A 13,952-nucleotide genomic window follows, 5' to 3' on the forward strand; every position below is an offset into this window, starting at 1 on the left:
TATTTTGCAGTTTCAAAAAACAATTGCGCTACTAACCAAAAAAAACTAGTCTAAAGTCAGTGGCGCGTTGCGCGTGGTTCATTATGCTATTTTAAGGGCGCATGCTTGACCATAATGTATAGCGTGCACAACGCGCATACACTTTGCTTATCTAATCTACACAGATGCAACAGTTATTTTTGCAAATCATAAATTGTTACACTTAAAAATATTAATACACGAGATAAGGGGAATCATAGTGGTGAGCATTGTGGTGATATTTTTTATTTATTCTCATGCAAATAACGATTAAAATATTTTCATAACTTTGTTGTGTGGCTGTATTACGTTAATTTTATGTAAATAATAGTTAAAATGTTTTCATAAGAAACCTTAATGTATATGAACTTGATTTGTAAGAGTACTTTGGGGTTGGACCTTGCTTGCGTTTCTTGGGTCCGATTTCAAAGCCCCCAAACCCTTTCAGCGGTGAGGGTGGACGCAGCGATGTCCTCTGCTGGCGTCAAGTCCTGAGGCAGATCCACCTCCCGTTACACGGCGTGCCCGATTTATGCTGGCAAGCGTGGGATTCCCCCGTACAAGAACGTGGGTCTCCTCGGCTGTAAACCGCTCCTGGCGTGCGCCTGGTAAATCCGTCATAATAATAGCAACCCGCCATGGAACTTGCGCCCTTGCGTTTAAAGGGAATGTTGGCTAGCGTTCTGATTGGTTTATTTGACGTTACGCCCAAACCACACCTTTGAATAATGAACCTACTTCAGACCAACCTCTTATTGATTTGCGCCCGGCGCAAGAGTTATTTCTCACGCCGGGAAAATAGCAACAGCGCCCAAGATCCGCCCACAAAGTCACTTGCGCGTTGCGCTTCGCACTTGCGTTTCAGATCGTTAAAATAGAGCCCCACGACTTCAGTCTCCTCAAAAAAGCTCAAGATATGTTTCATGCCAAGAGAAGTAACACTAAATACTGACTGATGCCTGAAGAAGACATTTAATTCAGAAAATTTAATTTTGTGCACATTTCCTGTAGTTTCTGTTTGTATCTTAAAAAAGTGAAAAATAAATATGGATGGACATTAAAACTTTGCTAAAACAATAAAGCTGGTGATAGTGGCCTAAAACTTTTGCACAGTACTGTACACATGTAAACTACACACAGACACATGTATGGACACTGATCTTAATGTCTCACCTGTATGGCTGTGTTGTTGTCGTCTATAAGAGTGTCAGACACCTCCAGGTGACCCTCCTCTACAACCTTCTGCAGGACCATGCAAAAGGTGCCGATCAATCTGGAAATAACAGAAATCAGTCATGCAGTTGTGTTCAATAATAATCTAAGACTGCTCTTTCTCATCTAGATGACTGCACAGGATTGTAAGTGTGGCAGGGCTCATAGGAATATCATGGACTTCTGTAGGCAAATAAAACATATGTAACTGTTTTGCAGATAAACATCTTTTAATTTAACAAAAACTTCATACAGTTGGTTTTTGTCACAATTAGGGCAGATTTGAATTCATAGCATTGAGATTTTGAGTTCTTTAAGGACATTTGTGACCCTTGCTATGAAAGCCCAGCTTGCTGAAGTCCTTTTTCAAACTAAAATGCATGTTTGAGCTCTCTTATTTTATATCTTAACAGATATCAGTGCCATTGTTTTGTCTCAAGATGCACACCAGTATTGTTTTCTGTCAGCTACGGTTGTAAAAACAACTTTTTTTATATACTTTTTTTTTTATTGAAAACAAAGAACACACACTGATCCAAGAGGGAAAAAGGAATAAAATAAGATTAATAAAATAAGACAAATAAAAGGGTCATCATGGGTAAACAAAAGGGAGCATTTTTACAATGATTAAATTACTATATCACACTCAGTGGTAGATGTGCATAATCCATTTATCCCAATTTCTAATAAAATTTCCAACTCAAGTCTTACAGAGAAAGTATATATACTTTCCATACGGTACACTTCATTTACAATTTCCAACCACTAGTCTATTGTTGGAGGATCAACCAGCATCCATTTGCATGTTATGGCTTTACACTGCAAAAAATGATGTGTTCAATTTTTACACATTGTGTGTGTCATGCCATTTAAGGCATTATTTCATGTTAAAATAAATGAAAGGGCCAACACAAGTTGTGTTAAAAACAGTGATGGAAGTAACGGGTTACAAAGTAATTCCGTTACTGTAATTCCACTTCTTTTAGCGGTAATTAACATGTAAGTATTTTTTTTTTTAAATCAAGTAACGCAGTAACAATTACTGAAAATTAGTAACCAACTCATTTAAATTTCAGTAATTGTAATGGCCGTTTCACACGGTACGCGGTAAGCGGCAAAATCGCCGCGCGGCTTCAGCTTTTCTCTTGTATTGGAAGCGTTTTGTGCAGCATTTAGTGCAAATATGTTTATCTTCAACGGCGCCTGTCATGAAGTACCATGTCCGGAGAAGGAATAGGATTTTGGGTGCACGAGCAAGGTGTGAGGACCAACTCCGCTTCACCTCTGTAACAGCCCCCGTTTTACCGCTTTCCGCACGTCTCCTATTGAAAAAGAACTAAACACTCGCGGTTGCCACGTACCATGTGAAACGGCCTTAACTGCGTTACTTGATTTAAATAAATAATACTTCGTTACATGTTAATTACTGCTAAAAGTAGTGGAATTACAGTAACGAAATGACTTTGTAACCCGTTACTCCCGTCACTGTTTTTAACACAATTTGTGTTGGCCCTTTCATTTATTTTAACATGAAATAACACCTTAAATGGCATGACACACACAATGTATTGAAAATTAACACATCATTTTTTGCAGTGTACGGCTGCTTGCCAAGAGTATTTTTAACAAATATTTGCCACTTTTTAGGACAGTTTTAGGAATTTTTCCTAGGTACAACGTAATAAATGAAAAATCTAATTCCTCTCCAAGTATTTTTCCAATCTCAGTTGATACTTCTTGCCAGAGTTTGTAAAAACAACTTAAATGTCCTAATTTAACAAAGGCATAGTCCTGGCTTAACCTTAACCTTGTCCGAAAAACCGCCCTAGTGAGACTTTAACCATTTCACAGACAGGATTACATTATGAAAAATTATTGAGGAGATACAAAAGATTAATATCACATTAATATGCATATATTATTATCTGACAACAGAAAAATACAAAAATGCCAAGAAATCCACCAGTAACATTACAAACATTAAAACGGTTGGATATGTTATTTATCAAATTCTTAGAAAGTGTGTATAGGACACAAGATTATCAAATTCTTAGAAAGTGTGTATAGGACACAAGATAAAGTAAATTTTACTTTATCTTGTGTCCTATACACACTTTCTAAGAATTTAATAAATAACATATCCAACCGTTTTATGGTTTAAGCTTATAGCACTTGCCTCTAAGCAACAGATTTATCAGCATGTGAAGATAAAGTCTCAGCACCATTGTTCATCCAGTGAGAAACGGAAATAAAGGCCTCAGTGTGATTGATACATGTCTGTCTGTGGTGAAATGATGGCATTGTGACTGACTGTGGACAGGAATACAGTGTGCATGCATCCATGGGTGAATAATTCACAGATCCTGGATCAGGTTATGACTCTCGATCAACCTTTCTAAAGACTCCACATACATTATTGATCCTCTAAACAAACAGACAATTGACTTTCATCTGCTCCATAATTTACTGCGCCCTGCCTTGTCAGGTCTGCACTCTTTTGTTGAAGAGGTCATAGGCACAAAATTCTCAACTGTCTTGCTAACTGTGTGTGTGTATGTGTGTGTGTGTGTGTGTATGCACTAAAGACAAATCTGTCAAAATCTGACATATCTCATTGGAGACATACTATGTTTGTCATTTCCATATGCTATAATATTTTCTGTTGGGGATTCACGTTGTTTATTCCAATGTAAGTTGATATCAGCATATTTCCAAATATTTAGTACAGTGGTTAACCAACAGGGCTGATTTGATTATTTGTCAATCCTACATCATTGCTTACTGTCACCAAGTCCCTATGTCCACGCTCATCTCTAATGTATAACCTCAGAGTCTGACACAAAGCAGACTTGGTTTCTAAGCTTCGCATTGTTCTGCTCCTTAAAACAATGTATCTCACACCTGGTGTCATCTGGGTTTGCAAAGATCGGGATATCACATGATGTTTGTTGCTGTGATCAGCCATGCAATGCATAGCGTGGATATAAATTACATCTGTAACTAACAAACAAATGAGCTGCATGGGTGACATATGTTACAGTGACACTTTAATTATTTATAGCAGATGCACATAATCATTCACATTGTTCCTATAGCTCATTTGGCAGAGGATTACATTAGCAGCACAAAAGTTGCGGATTTGAGTCACACCTGATAAAATGTATACTTTGAATATACTTCGAATCTGCCAAATGTAAATGCCTCTATTCATGGGTGTAACTTAGATAGATTATTAATGATGGGTATAATCTCGATGTCACTCAAATTGGTTTGTAAAACACAAAACAAGGCAGCAGTCATTCATCGCACACCAAAATTCAATTATTATAGCAATCTTAATAAAAATCTTGTGCTGTTTATAAGTCCAGCATTGCATTTGTTGTGATGCTAGTGTCCATACCAGGCATTTCAGGGCCTATAAATATTGTTGTGGGCATAAAAAAAATAAAAGCTGGTCTTTTCAGCAAGGTACTGTCACTTAGTTCAGTTCTCCATTTACTCGGTCACATCTATGCAATCAGACGAATTGAAATGGAACTGACTTAGATTAGAAGAGGCATCAGACCCTTACTGAAGTGATCACGACAGTGGACTTATAAATAGCCATGGCAATCTAACATCTGACTCATCCTAATAAAATGGCAGAAAATTAACTATACACACGCACACTGCATCGGCAGGCATGTCACACCTTGTCAGGGCAAAATTGACACTAAGTGGTGAACAGCTAGAAGCCTGTTTACTGCTAGAAGCCATCTACCACCTCTGTAGGAAAGCACTGAGTGGAAACATGCCACAGCACTCTTTCAGAAAAAAAAAAACGGAAGTTACCCATAAAAATGTCAGTTTCACAAATACTATCATGTTTGGGACAACTTCACCTCAAAATCTATAGAAAATCTAATTGAAGCAAATAAAGTCTTGATCTTTTTGCATGGTGACATTATTTTAATGAAAAGGTTAACTTCATTTAAAAAGATCTCATTTAAATAATTAAAATAAATCATGGTTAAGCTTTACAATAAAGTTCAATTTCATTATCACTAGGTAATTTATTAGGCATCATAAATTGACAATGAACAACATTTTTACAGCATGCATTTACTCTTTCCCCGCCATTGACGAGTTATCTTGTCAATTAAGAGACAATTTTTTATTTTTTTGCATAAAAAAGTGTTCCTGATGAATTTTCATGTTAATCTGCAATACAGTGATTATCCACTAGATAGCGCACATACCAAATTTATGAAAAAAACTAAAGCCAAAACGTTATTTACTCATTTTAAACTCTGTGTATGTTTTGATAATCATTCTGAATCTGATCTCTAACAAATTCTTAAAAGTTCTCTAAATATTTAAATAAAAATAACCATATTTAAGAGTTTATAAGCAGAGAAAAAATATAGATAGGTTGAAACGTGTTTTTCCCCATTTTTTGGTTTGTTTGTGTAGTGTTTGTTTGAAAGCAGAGGGTTTGTTTTTTTATTTGATATATTTGTATGTTTGTATATTTTAGAAGAAAATTTTCCTGGAAGGCATTTTGTGAAAATGAGAAAAGTGGGCAACTTTTCAAAAAATGGCTGGTGGGAAATCTGACTTTTTCCCTGTTTAAGTGCTATAATTGGGTCCCCAGTGCTTCTGTCAACCTAGAAAATGTGAAAACGACCCAGTAACTAAGTTTTGGTAAACTATTCTCTGCAAGCATGTGAAAAATTAGGTCATTATGATGCCAGAAGGGGATCTTATTGTAATAATACTAGGGCTGGGTATCGATTCAGATTTTCCAGATCGATTCAATTTCGATTCACAAGCTACCAAATCGATTCGATTTCGATTCTCGATTCAATTTCCGATTCTGGTTCTCGGACCGTTTTTTATACTCTATTCAACTCAATGGATATAGATTTAATACAAATACTAAATTAATAAAAAGAACAGTGAACAGCAGGTTACAAGTGGGTGATTAATAAAATCGACAAAGCACCTGAAACCGCCATTTTAAGCACTGTATGAATGAATGACAGGCTTGCCTCTTGCTCCTTGGTAACATTGCGCTAGGCAAAAAAGAGGGTGCATCTAGTGAAGACTAGTAATTCGATTAACGTTTATCTTTCGTTCAATGTTTGCAGAAATAAATATGAAAGGAAAAAATCGATTCTGCTCTTTGAGAATCGATTCTGAATCGACCACGTTTAAAAAAAAACGATTAATCGAAAAATCGATTTTTTTGCCCAGCCCTAAATAATACCGCCCCCTAATCTGCACTACCCAACCACGCACTGCCATTTAGTGCAGAGGGGAAGAGAGAGAGAGAGAGAGAGAGAGAGAGAGAGAGAGAGAGAGAGAGAGAGAGAGACCGCACAATTGAGTTAATATTTCAACAAACCACCATCATTGTAATCAGTGTTTGCATTTCATCAGCTAATTTGTATTTTAAAGGACACACCCAAACCCCCCACAAATGCACCAACAAAGTGGCAATTTTAACATGCTATAATAAATTATCTTTATGGTATTTCAAAACTTCACATATACTCTGGGGACACCAAAGATTTATTTGACATCTTAAAAAAGTCTTGTAAAATGGCCCCTTTAATGTTAATTGAGAACTACTATACTATGCATAAATTTGCCCAAATGAAGAATAAAATATGTGTGTAGATGAACCGGCTTACACAATAAATATACACTGTCAGGAAAAAAATGGTCAAAAAATGATCCCTAGCTGTCACTTGGCCAGTACCCTATAGAAAACTATATATTTAAGAGTCAATATTGGTACCACCAAATGTATACATATCTGTACCTGACGCCCCAGTGAAAGCTTGGGAGATTGTTTCGGACAGTTTATCCATAGTGTAGATGCTGGAAGGGCGTAAATGAATAAATAAAAACCAGGAGAGATAAAGAGTTGGCTTACTTTATCCCATGAAAAGTTCAAAGATAACACTAACAGCGAAGATGTTATGTAAGGTCATTTGTTTGCGCTCTGCACCCTGTAATAACATGTCATGCATAATTACAGTATGCAATCTCAAAATACAAAAGCTTAAATTATCTAGACTGTCACAGGCAAAGGCAATTAGCCTTAGTTGCAAAAAAATAAGACCAAACACTGAAAAGTAGCACAACACAGTCAGCAGCTTTAGTTTTTCTAAGCTCTTACTGTACAGTATATGGTCAAAAAGACAATTAACCATACAGTTATTACCCATTGTTTTCGCAAAGAAAATATTCATGCGGCCAGTGCTTGCTGAAGTGTGTTAGGAAATGGATGGATTAAACATTAGGCTGGTTGATTGATTTAAATGAAAATCAATTCAAGTTTGCTGACAGCTAAAACATGTTAACATTAATTTCACAGCAAGCTTGAGCATACAGTATAGTGTTTTCACAAAAATGCATTTCAGTGTCAAGCATTGATTTCTTATACCTGTTAGTGAAGACTTTGCTGTAATTAAACACTTGGATCTCCAGCAACTCATCCCCGTCAACCTGACTCCCAATTGGCCACCGAAACGCCTGAGAAAACAAAAACAAAGCAAAGCTAAAATCTCACATTACAGTATAAACAATGCTGTAAAATTTAAACAGCAATTTCGTCCATAAAGCAAATACTTTTAAAAAAACTGCATTTTGATGCAAAATAAAAAACATGCCTTCAAGTGCTTGAAGTACATGAGGGAAAATGAAGCACATAAGAAAAAAAATTTTTTAGAAGATGTTGTTTAAGGGATAGTTCACCCAAAAATGGAAATTCTGTCATAGTTCACCCTCATGTTGTTCTTAAAATGTTGATGTCTTTCTTTGTTCAGTCGAGAAGAAATTAAGTTTTTTGAGAAAACATTCCAACATATTTGAAAATCGTTTTGCCAGATAAGACCCTTATGCCTCGATTACGATCGCAGAGCCGGCGCCAGACCATAACTAACAGGGGGGCACTCGGCTTCCAACGGGGGGCACGCAATAGCAACAATAACTTGCAAAAACAAGACATTAAAACAACAAATACAGCAAGCACACACTCATACAACTGGTACAGACTGTCAGCTCATTTCCCGTATAAAGTGCAAAAGACCACAAACTATGCGCAAAACTATTGAACTTCGACCGCGGCGTGAGCGCAAGCTGAGCTCCGCTGCGCTCGCGCTCACTCCACGCAACAACAAACCGCCCTCACGCGGCGCAAGCCATTGAAATGAATGAGTTTCATAGTGCAGCGCGTCCTAGCTTTAAAAAAGCCGCTTTACCATAATCACGTCGTAATTCAGTTAACGGTCTATAGCCACACTTCACATTAAGCTTACATAATTTAAAACAACCTAACTTACCTTTGAAATAGCTAGAGACGGCGTGTAAGAACAATAGACTTCCTGAAAAAAGTGTCCTGTAGATTTGTAAATTCCACCTCAACCTCTAATCTCTGAATTTGAGCCAGTCTGTGTTTGCATGGAGATGGAGCAGGCGGTGCTGGTTCATTCTAAATGTTCTAATATCCATATTTTACACAATCCATAAAATGCCGCGAAAAAACATGTTGCTAGTATCAAGTCACAAATATGCTAAAGACGTAAGATGGGTGAGACGCGGCAATACATCCAATCAGAGAAACTGGTCTATTTTAATTAAAGAAAACATATATCAACTATATTTTCCTCATTTGATTACATTACAAGTCATGAAACATTCAATGTTTAATTTATTTTAATTATTCTATATATATTTTAAAGTAATTAAAAACTTTGTAGGGGGGCACAACAACCTGTTCAGGGGGGCACTGCCCGCGAATGTCCCCCCATGACGCCGGCCCTGTACGATCGTATGCTATTTTGAACTGCATACAAACAAACTGTAAACTGCTGAGGTTCAGTAAAGTCTATTAAATTGAGAAAAATCCTAGAATGTTTTCCTTAAAAACTTGACTTCTTCTTGACTGAACAAAGAAAGACTTCAACATTTTGGATGACATGAGGGTGAGTAAATTATCAGGATTTTTTTAAAGAAAGTGTAATATTCCTTTAAGTCCTATATATCACCTATGAAGAACAATTATAGCACCAGTTACGCTTTTACATATCACCATATGGTTCTACATGGGTGCTATATAGCACTTAAAGTAGATCAATTATATGATTACAAGCCAGTGAACCACTTTTACTGCTATTTAGGCACCATTTGTTTATAGAGTATAAGCACAGTTGATGGCATCCAATGACTTCCATAGTAGGAAAAACAAAAAATATTGAAGTCAGTAGATATGGGCTTACCATCATTTATCAAATATTTTCCTTTGTGTTCAAAAAAATAAACTTAAAGGGGACATATCAAGATGTTTTTAAGATGTCTCCAGAGTCTGTATGTGAAGTTTTAGCTCAAAATGTCATAAAGATCATTTATTAATAGCATGTTAAAATTGCCACTTTGTAGGTGTAAGTAACATGTCCCATTTTTGGGTGTGTCCTTTAGAATGCAAATGAGCTGATCTCTGCACTACCTGTACATGGCAGTGGCGTGGTTAGATAGTGCAGATTAAGGGGTGGTATTATCCCCTCCTGACATCATAAGGGGAGCCAAATTTCAATAACCTATTTTTTCCCATGCTTGCAGAGAATGGTTTACCAAAACTAAGTTACTGAGCTTTTCTTTTTCACATTTTTCTAGGTTGATAGAAGAGCTAGGGAACTCAATTATAGCCTAAACATGGAAAAAGTCAGATTTTCATGATATGTCCCCTTTAACAACTTGAGGGTGAGTAAATGATGAAAGAATTTTCCTTTTTTAGTGAACTATCCCTTTAATATGTTGTTCATGAACACTGAAAAAAAAAATCCTTTCAATTTACGTAATTTTAATGTGTACATCGGTCCCACATAATCCGATTGTGTTAAACCAACATAATTTTCCTCATTTAATTTTTATGTGTCAGACCAAAACATTTTAATTGTATCAAGTAGTCTAATATAAATATGTTGACTCAAAGTGCTATTTCTCTTTACTATAACACATTTATTTTGTAATGTTTAAGTAATTTTATTATGTAAGGGGACTAGATTTTCATCTGTAATTCCAACATGCTTTTTTAATGCTTATATTATGGGATTATGTAACTCTAAAGCAATTTCATTATGTTTCTGGAACCAGAATAATCATCCATAATTATCCAAATGTTATTTATTTCTTTTTTAAATACAAAATACATTTGCATTGGCATAAAAAGCAAAGAGTTTTAAACAAAAGTTTAGTGATATTGAGGCAAACCACTGCTTTCAGATCATCAATTCATTTAAATAACTACACATTAATTCAACAACAGTCAATAACTATTACAACAATCAGCACATGCAGTACATACAAAGGGGCAATTTCCCAAACAGGTTGTAGATTAATCCATGACTAGGCCCTAGTTATATTAGGATATTTTTTACAAAAAAAGTTTACAAACAAACCTACCTTACAAAAACAACACTGGAGTACATCTTGAGACAAAACAATGGCACTGATATATGTCAAGATATGTCAGTGCAATATGTTTTCAAATTAAGGCATTGCAAAAGTCTGGGACTAGAAAAAGCCCCATCTGTAAAACTGACCCAAATGTTTAAAATAGTTACTATCACAGTAGATTTAGAAGTGCTAAAGCACAAACACTGCATTCCAAAGAGACATGCAAAACAGTAAGTACTATTATTTTTTAAATGGATTTACAAACTGGAAAATATCAATCCTTCAGAAAGTCAGAGCTACAGCATTTGTATAAACTGATAATCAAAGATTCAACAAAAACAAAATACAACAACCATTTCCAAAATCAACTCTGAGCAGCAAACGGTTAATGTTTTAATAAGAAAAAACACTTAAAACAGATAACAAAAATGAGCAGCACAGTCTTTCTGATCCTTTCACTGAAAGAAACTGTTCGTTAAAGTTACGCTCAATGCAGTTCCATTAAAATCTAGCAGTTCCTCAAAAATAAAGCAGAGATCAGGATAGCTCAGGTTTAAGGCATACATCAGCTCAAACAACATGGCACGATGTTGCAACACCTTCATGCCTTCCAGGACTATACAAAGATCCTCTTCTTCATCACAAGAAGCATGTTGTTTGAGAGCACAAATCCCAACATTGGTGTCTTCAAATGACCACACTGATGCTGACTTCATTCATGCCCTGTACAAAACAGACAAATGTAGTTAAAGAAACAGAAAAAAAGTTACTGTTACAATAAAAGTGTCATTGGAAATTAGTACAATGCAAACAAATATAAATGTAAGTATACAGACCCATGTGTATTGCCACAGCATATTACAATTGGTTACAAATATATGGGTTACAAAGCAAGGCAGCTGCACTGTCCACTGCTCCAGGTGTGTGTGCGCGTTTACTAGACTGGAATGAGTTAAATAAAGAGGCCACATTTCGAGTGTGTGCTACCATACCTGACAATCACAGCAAAAGTGAATTATCTCATTTTCTCACTGTCATGTTGTTATAAACCTGTATAAATGTCTTTGTTCTGATGAACACGAAGGAAGACATTTATTTTGAGGAATGTTTGCAACCAAACTGTTCATGAGCCCCATTCACTTCCATAGTATTATATTTCCCCACTATGGAAGTGAATGGGGCTTATGATTGGTTTGGGAACAAACATTCCTCAAAATATCTTCCTTAGTGTTCATCAGAACAAAGACATTTATAAAGGTTTGTAACAACATGATAGGGAGTAAGTGATGAGAATTTTTATTTTTGGGTGAACTACCCCTTTAAATCTTCCCAGGTGTTTTAATGACCCGTGTGCCAAAAGATGTAACTAAAACATACTACATTTTCTGTACTTCCAACAATGTTTACACATTTTTATGTCTATGAATCTATATTACTTACTTCTGTCATTTGATCATTCATTGTTTGAAGTCTGTTTGCTAGCTGTCCTCCTTTCTGATAGAAGAGTTTCGTCAGGTTTTTGGATTGGAGGTCCAGGTGACACGCAGGAACATAAGACAGTAGTGATTCTTTTAAATTCAGCATTTATCTGAAAACAAATTAACCAACCATTGTATATTTGAGTACTGCGAGTCAAAGAATAATACATGTATATTAGTTACAAAAATAAGATTTAGCTCCTAACAGCAGTAAAACAGTGATAGGAATTACTTACCAATGCTTTTGAGTGTAGCGCATGCAAGGATGATGGACCTATAAGAGGAAAAATTCAGAGGTGAAATCAACACATAAACTCAAATGATGAAGGTCATACATACACAGGGCAATAATGAAATAAGTATTATATCTGTCATAGGACGCAATTTTGGAAAAATTAGATCTTAAAACAAGGTTCTCTTCTGAAAACGTCAGCTTTAAGGTGTGGTCACTTCAAAGCGATATTTTTTTCAGTTAATATACCAGACGTCACGCGAGGCATTTAAAAAAAAGCTTTTTCTAATTGAATCAAGTGTTGCTCGTGGCGTAGTGAAGTCACGAATAACTGACGCGGGTCTGTTCATCTGATTAAGCAGACAGTTTGTTTCATACGCAATGTCATTATTAATGTAGTCAATTGATATCATCTGGTAAATTACTTACATGGATAACGTTACTCTGGACAGAATAACGTTTGGTTAGCGTTTTATTTGTCCTGAACCGTTTCCATAGAACAACTGAGTAAAAAGTGCCTCAAAAGTCAACTCAAATCTGTCAGTTTTCAACTCGGATAAAACTACCAAACGTGAAATAACGTTATACAGCTGACATTTTTAAAACACTGTTTTTCTTTATGAGCCTTACACTTACTGACTGACTGACTGTAACGTTAACTTACTCCACCAACATCCTCCAAACTCATTTTTACTACAAGTCATTGCAATGGCTACATATTGTAAAAAAAACTGTCTATCTAGTGAAGATGTATCACGTATAAAGTGAACATAAATAAATAATAGAACTTACTTTAATAACGTGGTGTCCGTCTGAGGGAGTTCTTCTGACTGACTGCTGCTGAGTCTTCATTTTGGCGCCCAAAACAAACGATGTTTATTCTTCTTTTATGGCGATTGACGTCCTTTTTATTGAGCGTTACTGCCACCTTCTGCTCAGGAGGTGCCATTTTGTGTGCAAACTCAATTTTATTGCTTTAAGTATTCAATTCAATAAATTTTAATCAATGTGAGAATAATGTGTTCATTTTACATTCAAACAAAACATTTTCATCCTAATCAATTAAATTATGTTTACACAAGGAATATAAATATTTTGTGTTGCATATACATGTTTATTTTATTTAAATTCAAAGACCCACCAAGTCCATTTTTTTCAGTGAATGTGGATTTACAAAAGGAACATTTTGGAGAGATTTACTAAATGGGGCAATTTAGCGCGAGAGAGCGCAATTCCCAAAAAGTGCCAATGGGAGTGGTAATATCTGCTGGTTATTTACTAAAAATATAATAGCTGCGCAAATTAGTTAAGGGTCGCAAATAAGAAAAGCTGATGCTCCTCAGGTTCAGGTGATCTACTAACGCCTGGTGCGCTTGAGTTCAGCACCACAGACATCTCAGTGAAAAATTCAGGGTGTGAAATCCCAGCTAATGAAGCCATAGTACACTGAAAAGAACTGGAGGACAAGAAAGGTTTACAAGAAGCTTAGAACCTAGTATTGTGTGACTTCTCCTAGTGACTATTCTTTTATTTCCTCCAGCAAATAAAAATAACATGGCTTGGCAAAC

The 13,952-nt window shown here is 35.9% G+C and overlaps 1 protein-coding gene and 1 long non-coding RNA gene across 16 annotated transcripts in view; both read right to left on the reverse strand.

Moving 5' to 3' along the window:
- Positions 1-13,952, reverse strand: part of otofa (otoferlin a) — a 103,345-nt gene that overhangs the window by 52,484 nt on the left and 36,909 nt on the right. For all 15 annotated transcript variants that reach the window (XM_065256807.2, XM_065256804.2, XM_065256806.2 and 12 more), the window contains exons 3-4: positions 7,664-7,752; positions 1,192-1,291 (exon numbers count right to left, since the gene is read on the reverse strand). In XM_065256807.2, the coding sequence (XP_065112879.1) occupies positions 1,192-1,291; positions 7,664-7,752 (189 nt within the window). The remainder of the gene's footprint in view (positions 1-1,191; positions 1,292-7,663; positions 7,753-13,952) is intronic.
- On the reverse strand, positions 10,195-13,535 carry LOC135738737 (uncharacterized). The gene is made up of 4 exons (XR_010528769.2): positions 13,177-13,535; positions 12,389-12,426; positions 12,115-12,262; positions 10,195-11,397 (listed from the first exon to the last, which is right to left on the reverse strand). It is a non-coding gene; the product is annotated as an uncharacterized lncRNA (long non-coding RNA).

This window comes from Paramisgurnus dabryanus, chromosome 12, assembly GCF_030506205.2.
Source record: "Paramisgurnus dabryanus chromosome 12, PD_genome_1.1, whole genome shotgun sequence".
Lineage (NCBI taxonomy): Eukaryota > Metazoa > Chordata > Actinopteri > Cypriniformes > Cobitidae > Paramisgurnus > Paramisgurnus dabryanus.